The following is a 16,945-nucleotide window of genomic DNA, read 5'->3' as shown; positions in this document are numbered from 1 at the left end:
TATCATATTCAATGAAAGATTTGATCGGTGCTTCGCTACTTATGAATTTTTTTATCCTTGTTTACATTTTTTTAGGATAACTTAAAAATTCTTAGGAGAAAAACAAAATGTTTAATTTTTGTAAACCAAAATTTAAGTTTATAACTGTAGAGAGGAGGTGTTCCGTTTTATTTCTATGATGATATAATATACCTATGTGAGCATATGCGCATCAATGAAAAATTAAAACTTAAAATTTATTAGGTTAGTTGGTTATTTTACCCAGCCAAACATGTGTCATCTTTCCAAAAAAATTAAATGACAATTTCAAATTCATAGAAATGATAGGAATGCTTTTTTCATTGAAAATGAAAAGTAAATGACCAGCATTTTTTTTCATTTTTGTAATTTTCCCCCAAATGCCAGAAAGTTAAATTTTCATGTTTGACTTTTTCCAAATTATGCCAAGAATCTTCATATCATTAAGAGATGAAAAATAAATGCTGGTCATTTACTTTTCATTTTTTTCATGAAAAAAACATTCCTGTCATCTTTTTTTCATCTAAATGACTTTCATTTAATTTTCATGCCATTCTTTTTTTCTATATTACATGGTTAAAAAAAATCCCGCTAGGGGTCTCAAATTTTAATTTTAAAAGTGGGAAAAGTTAAGTAAAAATAAATTTAATTAAAATTGAGTAATTATTATGTTATTAGAAAATATAACGGAAATATTTTTGAACAGGAAAGGAATTTTTAACATTCATTTAAAATAAAGAAATCTTATTTGAATTACAATTTCAATTAGTCATATAAACGACTAAATTCAGTGTCAACTACAACACATTATTTATTTTAGTAATATCTTTGGCCATCATACTTAGGTACATGTGGCAAGTCCTTGGATGCTGCTTTACATTATATATTATTTTTGTAAAAAGATGACCTGGCATGTAAATTTCATTTCTCTACAAACATGACTGTCATTTAAAAGTCAGGTCTCCACAAAGATGATTGTGATTTAAAATTCATTTCTATAATCATCAAAATCGGTGCCATTTTAGAAGGGAGTTGATTCTGAAATATCCCTGATTTTCATTTACATAATTGTTACATGGTTATTTTATCAATAGATACAAAGTTCAATATAAACATATAACATTAGTCAATCACATATAGATTACCATAGATAGGCTAGTATTACCCATATATGGAAGTATATTAGTAACAGTAGGCCTTAAAGTGCATGAAAGTGCATTAAAATTGCTTAAGGGTTGATCATTTTAGCTGTGTCTTGTGCCCTGAAGCATGAGCGATAATTACACTAAACTGTCAATCAAAGGTGGAATAATATCTTATATAATACCAATTTATAGTAGGTTATAAATAAATTGATCTTGATGTGAAGCATTTCTATAAAAGACTTGTCTGTACGTTCAAAGTATTTTGAAACTTAGATCTCGCATCTCCAAACAAATTTACTTACAAGTTTGCTTTTAATCTTATACGTTTATATTCTGATTATTCAGTTATGACACTATACAAGTTAATGTCTGTTTGTTCTAGCATTTCAGTGATTCGCTTTTATGGATGTTGTCATCCTTGTTATTATAAAAAGACAAGCCAAAAAAATCAAAACTAGATTGTAGATGTAGAATGTATATTTAGTGACAGCCGAGAAAATTTTATATCTGCCATTAAATTCAAATCTCTATCTTAGCTTAAAACAGGCACATTTTTCCTATAGATGTCTCGGCCATAGAGCATTACATTAGGAATAAAGGATATCCAGCTTAGCCAGCTCCACGGTTCACTTTTTTAGAGAATATCTGGTGTAAAATCCAAATAACAATAAATCTATTAATTTATTTCATATTTTTTCAATTTCCTATTCTCAGGCACTGTCTATAGTAACTTATAAGAAGCGATATATATATATTTTCTAGATATTTCCTGTTATAAAATGATTTATTCAATGGTAATTGTTTTAAAAAGTAAATTATTTTATAAATTGAAGATTACATCTCATTGCCCTAGTAATATTATACTTAGCAGAAACCTTCTAAAAAATGTAATAGACTTATTCTCAATAGATTATTCAACAGTCAGCACTGTTTTCAATAAGCGAAATAGAACCACTTTCTTAAAAGAAGGGTGGGGGGGGGGGGTTGTTTTTTGTTGTTGTTGACAATCATTAAATTCTTGGACATACCTTCCTCCTCAATTAAGGCTAAGGGCAAAGCCAGTAGCATAAAAACATGAAAACAAAATAAAGTGCTTAAATAATCAGATTAAAACCTGCTTTTTAACCGCACATATGTAAGTCATACATAATAAATCATTTTTGACAATTCTTACCTAATAACTTTGACAATTTAATTGTTATTTTAGTATGTTAAATCATTTTAGATAGCCTCTTTTCAAGGATTCTAGTGGCTCCGACCCCAGCTTCTAAAGCTTTACCTGAGGGGGGGGGGGGGGTAGGGTAACATATAGCATGACCAACTGAAATATTAGCATTAGAAGTATGCAACTTTTTTGCACCTATTTTTTGAGGAATAGCTCGACAATGAATCAATTCTAAATGAAGAGTAATCTCACCCCCCCCCCCCTTACGGTCTTGGGTCTCATAACGGGGTAGAGGGCTGTGTGAATGAACCCCTTTTATAAACATTTTTAAAAGTAAAGCTTTTCTATAATTAGTGTCGTTCAGTCCGTCCGTCCGAGACAGATAGCTCTTTTCGTTAATTTAGGCATGTTAGAATTGTCTTATCGATTTCAAACTTTGCATGGCGATTCCTGTAGTAGTTAGGTACGAATTAGAAAGCGTAGCAACTTTATAATCATTACCAGAATGTCCGTACGTCCATTTTAAACATGTTAATTTTTCTACTTTTTTCTACAAGAAATTTTTATGTGATCTAATTATCCGATTGATCTGATTTTTGGTATATTGATTCCTGGGACAACAAAGTACAATATTATAAGCGAAGCAACTCTATAATAAAGTCCGAAAAATGTAAGTATGTCCATAACCATTATCCTTTATTACGCAGTTTTTCAACAAATTTACTTACAATTTTGCTTCGACTCTTATATATTTATATTCTGATTATTTAGTTCTGACACTATATATGTGTTAATGTCCGTTTGTCATACCGTTTCAGTGCTTTTCTTTTACGGATGTTGTCATCCTTGTTTTTACTTCAGCCACCAAAGTATATGTCCCTCTTCTTCAAATGACTTCAGCACAGGAATCCTCACCTTTTACCAATGCTAACTCCACCTCACACCCTTCTTTTGAAAATTGCCATTTAGGTAGTATCATTTTTTGCCAATTAAACTTTGAAAATTTAGTGGTTTAGTATCTATTATGTATAATTTACATACATATACATATATTAGTCACCATATCTCTAATCGTTAGTGGACTACTCATAAGTTCCCCCGTCACAAATTGTTATTAATTATAAAACTCTATGACTCCTAAATACACATGAACATCTCCACTATAACTAACTTTTCCATCGGTCTTTAATGCCATAAGACAATATAATATAGACAATAAACAATTTTCCAGGTGATACATTACATTGAGTATCTTTTCCATAACTTATCATGTCCTTCTGCTTTGAGCTAGATTTAAATTTCATGGCAGAAATATTATTTTCTTAGCTGTAAGTAAAGATAGATGTCTTTTTTCTTGCAAAGATTCCCAAGACCAATGGCCATCTACTATGTAACTCTTTTTGTCCGTCTATACCCCTGACGAAGGAGGAAATTCCTTTAGACGATTTTTAATATAATAATGGATGACAACATATAGTATAAATTTAAAGGATGGGGGGATGATGTATTGGAACTAGTAAATCCACTGCATTTAAACATATATATTTCACAATATACAGTAAGCAAGATTTGAAAACTTTGTGAACTGTTAGTTTGCTTTATACTTTGTTAGATAATACATTTATTTTGGCGTTTTGTCTTAGCACAGAAAACCTTACTCTCGCTCCTAATTTTGAAAATAAACTGAAAATAAGGGCCCATGGGGTAAGGGGTGATTTTTAGTTTAATTGTTTATTACTTTAGGTTAGGTTATATTTAGTAATAAGTAGCCCGCCAAGGTTGTGGAATCGCAGGAATAGCCAGGAATTGTTGTGGCAAGGGGGTAACCCCCAACCCCTTATTTTTAATTAAATCTTTTTAAACCCACCAATTTGAATTTTGTCACCACGTTTCAAAGCTGTTAGATTCATAAGATAAATTGTGGATTATCCCCAAAAACCAAATCCCCCTTTCCCCCTTTCTAAGTAAGATTTTTGTGGTCCCCCATAATAAAAAGCTTGAACCTGCTTATCACCAAATTACAGAATACACATTTTCTTCTTTTTCACATTTACCGTGACACTGTCAGGGATGTCAGGATATGACAATAAATGAAACAATATTCTTCTCCTATCAAGGACAGTCAAGTCTTTTTTAGTTGAAATTAATATGGAGAAGAATTATTAATTTAACCATCATTGTTCACTCCCTCCCTCACCCTGAGAATAGTACGGAATTGTGTGCGCTCAGTTTGTGCATGTACATATATTTGTTTGTAATATGCAGCAGTAGTATAAAGAAGTACGATAACAAATTTTGTTCAGTTTCTTTTCAACTTTCAGTGAAGCCGCAATGGCCAAAAAATGTTAAAGTAAAGATAGTGAAGAAAAAAATTAAGCATCTTATAGTGTAATAAAATTCCTTTCCAATCCCTTTTCCCTTCATTATATATTTAGGTCTTACATGGCAAAACAAGTAATTTTGAAGGATGAAATTTCACTTCTTTAAAAAAGAATTTAGTTAGTAAAGTTTATACTTTCATAGGATAGGCGCATGCTGAAATAATTAATGGAATTTTAAGTTACTTGAATTATTGTAAAAGTGATTAATATACACAGTTATAAAGAATCTAATATTAGATAATTAAAAGGAATCAAAAAGTAAATTTTCTCTTTGTAAAATGAAAACGTTTGGTTAATAGTCCCTTTCATGGCAACGCCCCTTAAGGGGCGATTCATCGTATTTTTAATATGGCTTTTGATAGATTATTAATTTATTTTAGGTTAGGTTAGGTTATATTGAGTTTGGTGATTGCCCTTGGCCCCGCAGGGTTAGAACCCCCCGCAGGGGCTAGAAATAGGAGAAAAGCTACTGTGAAAGAAATGAAGAATCGCCTCTTAAGGAGCGTGGCCACGAAAAGGACTATACCCAAGTGCATTTGGATCAAGTGCAGTTTACGATAAAATATTTCTGAGAAGGATTATCTTTAAAAATCTATGAACTTTTAAGGCTGCTAGCGGCCATACGGATGAAAATTTGAACTATGTGCGCATGATATATTATCCGAAAAAGACATGTTTAACGCGCGTTTTCTCATGTCAAGCTTTCAAAGTTCATTATTAGGTCCAGATTATGCATGGGCCCACTTATGCTGCTGATAACGGTCATAGACTTTTGGAGATAATCGATCCCAGGAATCTTTTACATTGTTCTGCACCAGATCTAAAACTTTTTTCTCTTGATTTCGTTGTTAGGAAAGTTATGAGTTCGAGTCTTAGTCCAAACAACGTCAATTAACCGAAGATTACCGATATCCCCAGAATAAGGATTTATTCCTAACCTCACGTACATATTCCTTTATATCTATGCAAGGCTTTTGAAACTCTAACTCCTAGTTGGCCTCTTCTTAATTATTCTTTTTGAGCTAACAAACATAAGCATCTTTTAGATTCTAAATCCTTCTATTTATTAAGGGCTGTGATTCAGCCAATTACTTCCATTTGAAATTGCCGAAAATTAAATAATAGAGTTGTCGTAAAACTTGTTTTATTATGTAGCTGAAAGGAAGTGGGTAATAAGGGAAGAGGTTTCGGGGAAATTTGTCTGAATCACGTTCCCTTGTCCCTGCTATTTATGTACTGCAAAGCCAAAGTCCAATATTTTGAAAGATTTATTTTAGATAAGAAAAGCCTATCAACAAAATGCCCCCACACACCTCTTTATCACCAAGTCCCTCTCAGGTTAGAGCCAATACATAGGAGCGAAGCTACTTAATAATCACTTCTGTCTGTATGTCCTCTGACTTCAAATGTCACCCACACGTCTACTTATTCACAATAACGTATAGGGTTAGAGCAGCAAAATAGGGGAAATTAATGTGTAAATTACATCAGAGGTGGATTCTTAAAAAAAGATTTGCCCCACTAATCGCTTAGAGGGGCAAAATTGTTTTCGTGAAAAATCCTCCAAAATCACATAAAAAATCTACAAAAATAAAATAAAATATTATGTTCATAACCCTTCTATGATTTTGTTTATTTTTGTAGATTTTTAATGTGATTTTGGTGGAGTTATCACGAAAACAATTTTGCCCTACTAAGCGATTAGTGGGGCAAACTTTTTTTAAGAATCCACCTCAGTACTCAAAGTTTTATAACCATGTTATCTTATTCGTTGGCTTAAACACTTTGGTTACTTTTCTTGAATTTTTATGGTTGGCTACAAACTAGTAGAACCCCCCCCCCCCCCCCCAAACCTTTCAATCAATATTTGTTATCTGAAGAATGGGTGATTTTGTTTATTATCATTGTAGATGTATATCAATTTATCGTTTGTCTTATCTGTTTAGATCTATATTGGTTAGAGCTAATATATAGAAGCGTAGATACTTTGTGATTACTTTGTGCGTCTGTCTATCCTTCGGTTTCTACTATGTAGTCATGAAAATATATGTTTAATTATTAGCAGGAGTGTAGGAACTTTGCAACACTGTCTTTAACTGTATCTTAACTTTCTAAAGACTTTAATTTCCTAAGAATATTTTAAAAACTCTTAGAATATGAAAAAGAGATATGTTTGATATACCAATTTATAAAAAATCATAATAACATTTAATCTATACTACAAAGTAGAATGATGTCTCTCTGTCCGTCCGTCTGTCTGTCTGTCTGTCCGTCTGTGCTTAAAGATTTCTAGCTTATTATGAAATATGTCCTTGTTTTATGCCCTTGTTGGGTCAAACAAGTTTTAACAAATTCAAGAAAAGAATCGACTTAATTTAAATAGAAACACTTTAGAATAGAATTTGGGCAGTTCTTATGTAAATAAACAAATTATCAAAGCTATTTATCAAATATTTCAAATCAAATCAAGATCTAATTCAACATTAATCGAAATAGCAAAGTGTCGACGTACAGTTTTTAGTAGGGAAGATACTCTAGAATTTAATCCATAATATGTATGTCAGTCCTTTTATCCTTAACGCTATGGAGGAAATGTGAAATTCGGTAGCTATTCTGAAAATACAGCTAAAAAATATTGTAATAATTACAAAAACCTAGTTTATAACTTACTTAGTCTTTCAGTCTGTCTGTTATGGAACAAAAATATAAATATTAAAACATATAAAAACAAGATGTTTTGTGATTTTCCATCAATAAAGGAAGAAGTAGCCGTGCTAAAATCCGTAAAGGTGTGAGTTTTAAGGCTTAAAAATAGTAGTAGAAAGTAAAGTATTGAAAAGAATTTAAACATTTTTATCGTTCTACTACTGTTTTTAACTTATAACTCACAACCTTTGCGGATTTTTAGCGCGCAACCTTTATTCTTGATTTGTGACCACTTAACATCTGCTTTTTTTTGCACTGAAGAGCACATATTTATTGTATTTATTTATTTATGGGGGGCATAAGTTGATACGATGATTATATTATCTAATAAGCTTAGTGATTTAGTGATAGGAATAAGAATGTTGATATTTATGAGTGCGAAGTTAGATTTTGAAATAAAAGCAAAGAAAATGACATACTAATCTTTATACTTGATCTTTTGTAACAAAAGCTATAATTTATCTTCTGTTATTTATTCTTTTCTTTTTTATAATTTTAGAACAATTATTGAAAATAACAAATGGGTTTGTACAAAATGATATTAAAAGCGAAGTTTTTCTAAAATTAGGGTCGGTCCGTCCGTCCGTTACGGTTAGCTCTTTTTGTTAATCCCATTTCAGATTTTCGTTTTTATCGATGATGTCATCCTTGTTTAAGAATACACCTCTGATTCAAGACACTTAGGACTAGCCCTATCTGTGTTGACATACAATATACAATGTACAATGTTACATTTTCTATGATTTGCTTTAAAAATACAAATAAACAATTAATTTAAACCTTAATAAAAAATTCCTTGGAATTGCTCCTAATTTAAACAAGCCTGTGTGTATTTTTAAAGCCTTTAGGAGCTTTAGAATTATAAAGTTTTTAAGTTACTCAAATAAATTTTCATCTTTTCTGACCTATTTTGATGGAATGATAGAATCGCGTTTTAATAGTTGAGTTGTTTGGAGAGGCGGGGGTGGGGGGGGGGGGGAGTTGTACTCGTCTTTGCATTTTGAAGCAAACCCTGAATATTCTGTATCTTAAACCTTCTCGGTTGTTACATATTATTATCAGATTGTCTGTCGAACATTCTGTCGTAATATTAACTTTAATTTCATGTTAGGTTTTATCTGACTGCGAGCCTGAACTACCAGAATATACTCCTTTGCTTTCTGAAATAAGGTAGATATATAGATAGATAGATAGAGCCTGAACTACCAGAATATACTCCTTTGCTTTCTGAAATAAGGTAGATATATAGATAGAGCCTGAACTACCAGAATATACTCCTTTGCTTTCTGAAATAAGGTAGATAAGTAGATAGATAGAGCCTGAACTACCAGAATATACTCCTTTACTTTCTGAAATAGGGTAGATAAGTAGATAGATAGAGCCTGAACTACCAGAATATACTCCTTTACTTTCTGAAATAAGGTATATATATAGATAGATAGAGCCTGAACTACCAGAATATACTCCTTTACTTTCTGAAATAAGGTAGATAGAGCCTGAACTACCAGAATATACTCCTTTACTTTCTGAAATAAGGTAGATAAATATATTTACATATATAAAAATGTTAGGAAGAATATGATACTTTGAATATGATAGATGAATAGATAGATTGTTAGTTAGAGAGAAATAAAAAAAAACAGAAAGGATAGACAAAAAATTGGAAATTGCCAATATACTTTCAGATACTTGATTCTTATTTTTGGATATATTTAAAACAGAAAATTAAAAATCAATTAATTTACAAATTATATTTTTGATGGAAAAAAAATTGCAAAACACGATTTGCAAAAAGTTATAATATTTAGACAAATATTGTCAAAATATTAAAACACTTGTCTCGCATCAATTTCTAATATTATAAAATAATATTTTAATAAAGAAAAATATCTTAAAGACTTTTGTAATTTTCTTAGCTGGCTCATGGAAATCTTTGTTGTATAGCATTTAATAAATTTAATTTGTCAATGTCCATCAACCCTTAACAGTCGGGCCCCTTGCCGCACCTTTATCCGGGGAGGGGGGGGCATTCAACGCCCCCTCCCCCTATTATATCAGCTCATATTAGAGCTAGAGGGCTAAATTTTTGTGCATGTCCCCTGTTTGATAAAAAATTTCCGACTGAAAGTGAGTCAAAAGTCAATTTTCGCTTCCTTCGCCCTTTTATTTAACAACCTTTCTTTTCAGATCCTTTTTTACTTAAAATTTTCAAAAGGCTGTCTTTTTCTTATTCTTGAAGCTAAAAATTTTTTTATCAGAAAATGTTTATCTTTATGTAAATTTTACATTAGAAATCTAAAAACATAAATTTCGGCGGCCGCAGCTGTACTTTGCAGCTACCAGCCGCCGCAGTCGGCGGGAAAACGGCGGCGGATCTTTATGAAATTTTAATACGTTGTGTAGACATATAAGAAAAGCATAAGTTTAAAATTTAAAAGCATCTAAGTAAAAAATTGCGGCCACAGGAGGCTTTTAAAGATTTCTGAAGACCTGGAGGATCAGGACCTGCAGGATCATACCTTGAACCTGAAATTGACTTGAACACCTATATTTTATATAAGTGATTACTACTAGAGGATATTTTAGTATTTTGGTAAGATAAAATACTTCGTTTAAGCTCTTTACCTGTATGACTCTGCCAGGTTTGCTGGCATCCTGTGCCCGCCAGGATTGAGACATTAAAAAAATTTCAACTCTCAGTTATGTGTCATACCCATATTTAAAAAGTCAACGAGTTATAGCCTACTAACTTTCACACACAAAATGAGATAGAAAATACTGTATCACAATATCTTGCTATATAAGCAGAAATGAAATATGGACATTTGACTGTATATTTTATAAATACGATACCCCAATTGTAGGCTTAAAGTCTTTGGGTACGTAACTTTGTTTAATGTATTTAAAAACGAAGCTTTACTATAATTAGGGTCGGTCCGTCCGTACGTCCGTCACAGAGAGTTAGCTCTTTTTTTTTAACTTTTTTGACAACAAATTTTTGTATGTTAAAATTATCCGATTTTTCTGATTTTTTGAAAACTGATTCCTATTACAACAAGGTACAATGTTATAAGCAAAGCATCTCTATAAAGTCCCAAAAATGTAAGTATGTCCTTAAACATTATCATCTATATATGTAGTTTTGCAACAAATTTGCTTGCTTGTTTGTAATGATGCATTAATATTCTGCTAATTCAGTTCTGACAATCTACAAGTGTTAATGTTCGTTTGTCCTTTCATTTCAGAGCTTCGCTTTTATGGATGTTGTCATCCTTGTTAAAAACAGTTTAAGAATGATTTTTATCTTCTATGGGATAATCATCAGAGAGATGTATTACTGATAATATTGTAAATAATCGTCTTAGAAATAACAATTTTATTGGAGTAACAAAAATTATTGTCATTATGATAGCTAGAAAAACAAGATTTTAATCAATATGACGATCCATTTTGACATACTTACTTACATACATATATGTATAATATTTTATACATGTTTGAGAACAAAATAATTTTAACAAAACTTGTACCCAATAAACTTATTAATTTATCATTTTTTTGTTGTTGAATATTTTAGTAGTACTAGTAGAAACTTTTGTAAAGGTTCTTTTAACAAATGCATATCTACCTAACAAATCTATTATCTATCTAATTATCTTTATATAATATTCAACTAATGGATGTTGACATTCTTGTTATCATATGATTTTATAAGATTTTATGCAAAATTATTGAAATTTTGTACACACATCACAAAATACTTATTGATAATTAATTATCACTTTAAAATGTTTAATAATAACACCCATCCCTGCTATATCTGGTGCTACTTTTTGGATTAATTAGTGGGTTGGTTGCATAGACATCCAAGGGGGGGGGGGTGATAAACCCCCCCCCAAAATAACGAATTTGGGGGTGCAAAATATTTTTCATTTTACCCCTTCAATTTAAAATTTACCCCTACTTTGGGGGTGCCCTAGGCACCCCCAACCATTTAGGAGGGGGTATTTACTAGGGTGGGTCGATTTTGGACATTTTTTTTCTGAGGCCAAAGCGGGGATCTGCACTCAATTTATATAGATATAATACACCTCTGGATGATTTAAAATTTATCCTAAGTCTTAAAACCGCTGACGACCAGACATTCAATTGTATAGCTATTTGTAAATGGGAGTGAAAAATTTATTGAATCAGAACTTTTGTCCGTTTCAAAAAATCTCGTTCCTAGCCTGAGAAAATCTAAAAAACCTCTACAAATTGGACAATTCTCAATAAACCTTAAAAAATTGTGGTTTTTTAGTGATTTCTAAGACTAGGAACGAGATATTTTGAACCGGACAAAAGTTCCTGATTCAGCTCCTCAAGGCCTTTCCAGGGAGCACCATGAAGCCATAGTTCTGATTCAAAAAATTTTTGAATGTCGTCTTTGCATACTAATAAGTAATGAATTATATTTTTAAGTGGTTGTGTTCTAAAACTCAATTATTTAAAATTCTTTTTCGGTCAGAAATGTTTTTAAGGTTAATTTTATCTGTTGCATATCCCCGTTTGGCTAATTCCGATATGAACCCACCCTAGTATTTACCCCCCCTAAACAATTTTTTAAAAAATCCCTAACAATAAAAAATTTTGGCGCGCTTTGCGCACATTTTTACTACTGAATATTAATACATTATCAAATTAACCCCCCAAAAAATTTTACCCCTGCCAACAGATTTCACGGGGGGTAATTACCCCCCACAAGCAAATATTACCCCCGGGGTAAAAATTTTGGGGGGGGGGTAAAAAAAGCGCGCCATTTTACCTCCCCCCAAAGCAAATTACCCCCCCCCCTTAACAATTTTTTACCCCCCCCCCCCAAATAAAAAAGCTTGGACGCCCCTGGTTGGTTGTCTGCAATAGTAAAAATGCTCATTGTTATAGAGAATCTACAAAAGAAATGGTTTTTTTTTGGAATAGCACCCGAGAAGTTAAATTTTTCCCCACACCGTTACGGACTAAGGGATGGATAGACTTACAAAGTGATTACCTATTAAATAACATAATATTTTATGTAAACAATTTGACTATAAAATTTTGTACAAGCTTTAATATGAAATATTTACATAATATAAATCAACAAGGCTGACAACATCCATAAATAATAATAAATCTATCCACACTCAAATTGTATTTTTTTCTTAAAAATTAGGATAATGTCCGATCTCTATCAATTTCCATGGAGGGGTATTTTAATGAACTATAATTATAGAAAAGCTTTGCTTTTAAAGTTTGATAAATGTATAATAAATTGTTTTCTTAACACTTACATATGCCTACTGCGTGTTGAAAGAGTTATTGTTGACAATAGAAATATGTTAGATGGTTAGGAACATTTATTTTTGATTTTTAATAAAATTATTTTTTAGTATTCAGCATGCTCAAGTTGCTTTTCATTTTAAAGCTACAAGGCTAGCAACTCAATTGTATTCTGCTTAATAAGTTCTGACACCCTACAAATGTTTATGTTTGTTTGTCATACAACTTTAGATTTTTGCTTTCATTGGTGTTTTTTAACATTCTAATTAATCTCTAAATAAAATGGGACAAAAAGAAGATCAGTTGATAAAGATGTATAAACTAGTATATTTTCATAAAAGTATCTAATGATCTTTGCAAAAATTCTATATAATTACGAAATAATTCATATTGAAGTTCAATCAATTCAACCGTGGTCCTAGCGTAGGGGCATCCAAGCTTTTTATTTTTTTTTTTTTTGGGGGGGGGGTGGGGGTAATCACCTCTTTACTCCCCCCCCCTTTAGACGTCCTTGTCCTAGCGACAATTATTTATGTTGTAAGGAGCCGGCTTCGAGAGCCAGTTGGCTCCGAAAATTAAAATCATAGTGTAGTATGGTAATTTTTTAACAAATTACATATTAATACTTTTATACAAAACGTAACGGTATACAAATAATAGACCCATACATCACTATGGTGTTATGTTGATTTGATAACAGCACAAATGAAGTTTTAATGAAAGAACTACAACCACGATTTAGACTATTTTAAATTTATTCCTTTTTTCCTATGTTTTAGAAGTAATATTATTATTTACTAATGAATTATTTCGGATATACTGCAACGATTAACTTTAAAAATCTATGTATTTTAAAGGCTGCTTGCTGCCAAACGGCAGAATAACATGCCAGCCCACCGTTTAAGTAACATAAGAAGACCCCCAAATTATCGGCATTGTCAAGATTCAATGATGCACAGGGAAAGTTTAACTTAGGAAAAAACGAGCAAAATAAGTTTTTTTTGCGTATTTATATGCAGTGCGAGATAACCGCACATTATTAATTAATGACTATTCCTCATTATTTGTAACCCTTCTATTGAATACATTTTTACCTGTTTGGTTTTAATGTATTAAGGCACATGTCTCATATTATTAAACCTCCTGCAAAGTCTAAAAGTGAAGCCAGAAAACTTGCATTGCTCCATATCTTTCCCAAAATGAACAAACCAAAAAAATATCCATTGTCCATTCACTGTGTAAATAGTGTGATTGATTAACATTTTGAAATTTTATTTTATGATAGAATTCAAGTAAAAAAATATTACGTAGATAGATACATAGATTTAGAAAATAAGTTATTTTCTCCATATCATGGTATGAAAAAAAACATCTTCTAGAACTTTCTTATGTTTATATAGTTAAAGGTAGAAACATTACAAGATAAAAAAATTAATTTTTTTAGGCGAACATTAAAGACAACTCCACCTTCCTCCATTCCAGAAACAAGACAAAGCTTTTTCTCCTCAGAGAGATGCACTTTTCTTAAAGGTAATCTATCTATCTATCTATCTATCTATCTATCTATCTATCTATCTATCTGTCTATCTATCTATCTATCTATCTATCTATCTATCTATCTATCTATCTATCTATCTATCTATCTATCTATCTATCTATCTATCTATCTATCTATCTATCTATCTATCTATCTATCTTTCTATCTATCTATATATCTATTTAGGTTTGTTACTGTCTACAGTATCTGGAATCCTGTTTACAACAAATAATTTTATAATCAAAGAATTCAACGTGGTGGCTTGTGATGCTATCCTAGGAAAACACAAATATATATTATTTTTATTACATTAACAAAGATTAGTACGTTCATAATAAGGTAAACATAGATTTCAAAAATACAAAACAAATTAGCAGTTGGATAAATTTCCTTTTTTCATATTCAAATCCTATATTTCTTACTGCATTATTAACAAACCAACACATTTTGCAAAAGTTGTAAAAGAAAGAACCATGGAATAGATTTTATACTTTTGCATAATTCATTGTTTTCTTATCTGCAAATTTTGTATAATTGTACATGATTTTAAAAAGATATTATTTTAAAAAATTCCAATAATTATACTGTAAACAAATTGACAGCTACTAAAATAAGGTATTACATGTTAATCATGAAGCCTTTGTTCTTTTTAATCCTTTTATAAATTAATAAATATGTAAGTATATATTTCAATAATAATCATAATTGACAGGTAAAGATAGGGTAAACAAATTAATAATGCATTTAATATATAAAATCTTAAATGCATTTTAAACAATCAAAATAAATAAGGATATCAACATTAATATTCAATTCACTGTCAAAAAAAACTGACCAGCAATTTGTATTCAAACAAATAAGTACTATCGTAAACAGCAGCTGAGTAAATCTTATTTCCCAGTAAGAAATCCTATTATTAAAGTAATGTAATTTGGAATGAAAGGCATCCCCTACACTAATCGATAAATTATTACTTGGATGTTGCACTAGATTTTCATGTACTCTGATAAAGTAAGATTCGCAACTGGCTAAAATAACAATACCCCCATCCACTACATTTACCTCATTCCTTTCTCTCCTACCGGATTAACGAACAGACCAATGAATAAGGTCCATATTATCAACCTAAATTGATGACACACTTTACCTTGTCAATATCTATTAATACTCGTAAAGAAAAAAAAAGCGCATACTTTTACCTACCAATGAAAGGAAACCTTTTTTGTGACTTTACAGTAAAATTTACTTTGTTGTGGGATAAGATCCCTCCTATTGTTTGTAAAACACCTCCTTCACCAACCTTCAATTTAGAAATAAGGTGGGTTTTACCCCGTTATCAAAATCCTGTGCACACCACTCTTTGAAATATTATGAACTTTGTAAATATTACATCACTTACATTAACAACGAATATTTTGAATATTCAGATTTTTTTTGTGACATTTGATCGATTGACTTTGATTGGATCATTTAACTCTTTTCACTAAGAGGAAAAATAAGCTTTGTATGATTAAAGTTTAATATATTGATAGCACTTTGTGTATCTACTAGCGGGTTCGCCTCTAGCCTCTAGGGGCTTTGCCCCAAGAGGTAATAAAAAAAGTACCTCTGGTGGTGCGACCACTAATTTCAAATTAATTTTATTTAAAATTGAGGGGGATTTTTTGTTTTTGTGTTCCACTCCCAAGAAAATAGTTTAAAACCACCACAGGACCAGTAGATATATGCCCTGAAGAGTAGAATTTAATCGTCTCAGTGGTTACCGAGATCTTTTAGGACAGACGGACATCAAGCTACTTTGTGTATCTATAGTAGCTAAGCCCATTGAATCTTCTTGGCGCTTTGAAGTTTCATGGGGGGAAATGGGGAAAATGATCCCCTGGTTTTATATTTTATTTTTGATATAAAAAGTTTTTAAAAATCCATATATTAAGCTTCATTGTAAAAGAGAACCAAATCAGTTCTGTGGTTAGCGAGATCCTTTACTACAGCCAAAAATCTTACTACTTGGTATAACAAAATTGTTTGATAATATACAATACCTATGATTGGACTTTTATTAAAAGAAATTTTAGTAAAAGAAAGTGTATATATGTATATTTAAGTAAGGCATAATAGTTTTTTCAAATTAAAAGTATTTTGTAGCAAAGCTTTTCTTACAGTTTATTTACTTCGCTAATAATCGTTCTTGCCAAATTGAAAATCATATTATATTTCTTTTGAATTTAATCATCCTTGTTTTTTTTGTAATAGTACAAAATTCTCCCAATGTCAATTAAGCAAGGCATCCAAAGTTTTTAAGACAACAAATGACTGAAAGTGTTTTAAGTTCAATAATCCCCTTTCCCTGAATATTTCCTTTTCTATTCTCACTAAAAAAAAGCTGTAAAAGAAATGCGGGTATTAAAAGGGCAAAAATATCGTTTCTGTACTTATGACATAAATAGTAAGTAAATGATACAAGTTTGAATTTCTGAACTGATAACTTGCCGCTAAAATGAACAAACGCGCTGGTATTATGCCAAATGGGTCATTTCAGCGGCAAATTTATAAATTTGATAACTTAAAGTTGCGTCAATAAGAAAATTACCTAAAGATTAAATTTTATAAGCTAATCAGTTAAATAAACATTTATCAGCTACTGTACTAAGTAGCAAGGAGGGAGGGGTTATTGAACTAAAAATAATACTGGTCC

General features: G+C 31.1%; 1 protein-coding gene across 1 annotated transcript in view; it reads left to right on the top strand.

The window, feature by feature from the left end:
- The first annotated feature begins 5,973 nt into the window (after positions 1-5,973).
- Positions 5,974-16,945, top strand: part of LOC145324153 (solute carrier family 35 member G1-like) — a 46,846-nt gene continuing 35,874 nt past the window's right edge. The window contains exons 1-4 of the mRNA XM_080166779.1: positions 5,974-6,047; positions 8,527-8,585; positions 14,158-14,243; positions 14,437-14,529. Coding sequence (XP_080022905.1) covers positions 6,009-6,047; positions 8,527-8,585; positions 14,158-14,243; positions 14,437-14,529 — 277 coding nt within the window. The 5' untranslated portion in view covers positions 5,974-6,008. The remainder of the gene's footprint in view (positions 6,048-8,526; positions 8,586-14,157; positions 14,244-14,436; positions 14,530-16,945) is intronic.

This window comes from Acartia tonsa, chromosome 7 (genome assembly GCF_053477335.1).
Source record: "Acartia tonsa isolate MP-2025a chromosome 7, ASM5347733v1, whole genome shotgun sequence".
NCBI lineage: Eukaryota > Metazoa > Arthropoda > Copepoda > Calanoida > Acartiidae > Acartia > Acartia tonsa.
This window is presented reverse-complemented; position numbering and strand designations above follow the sequence as displayed.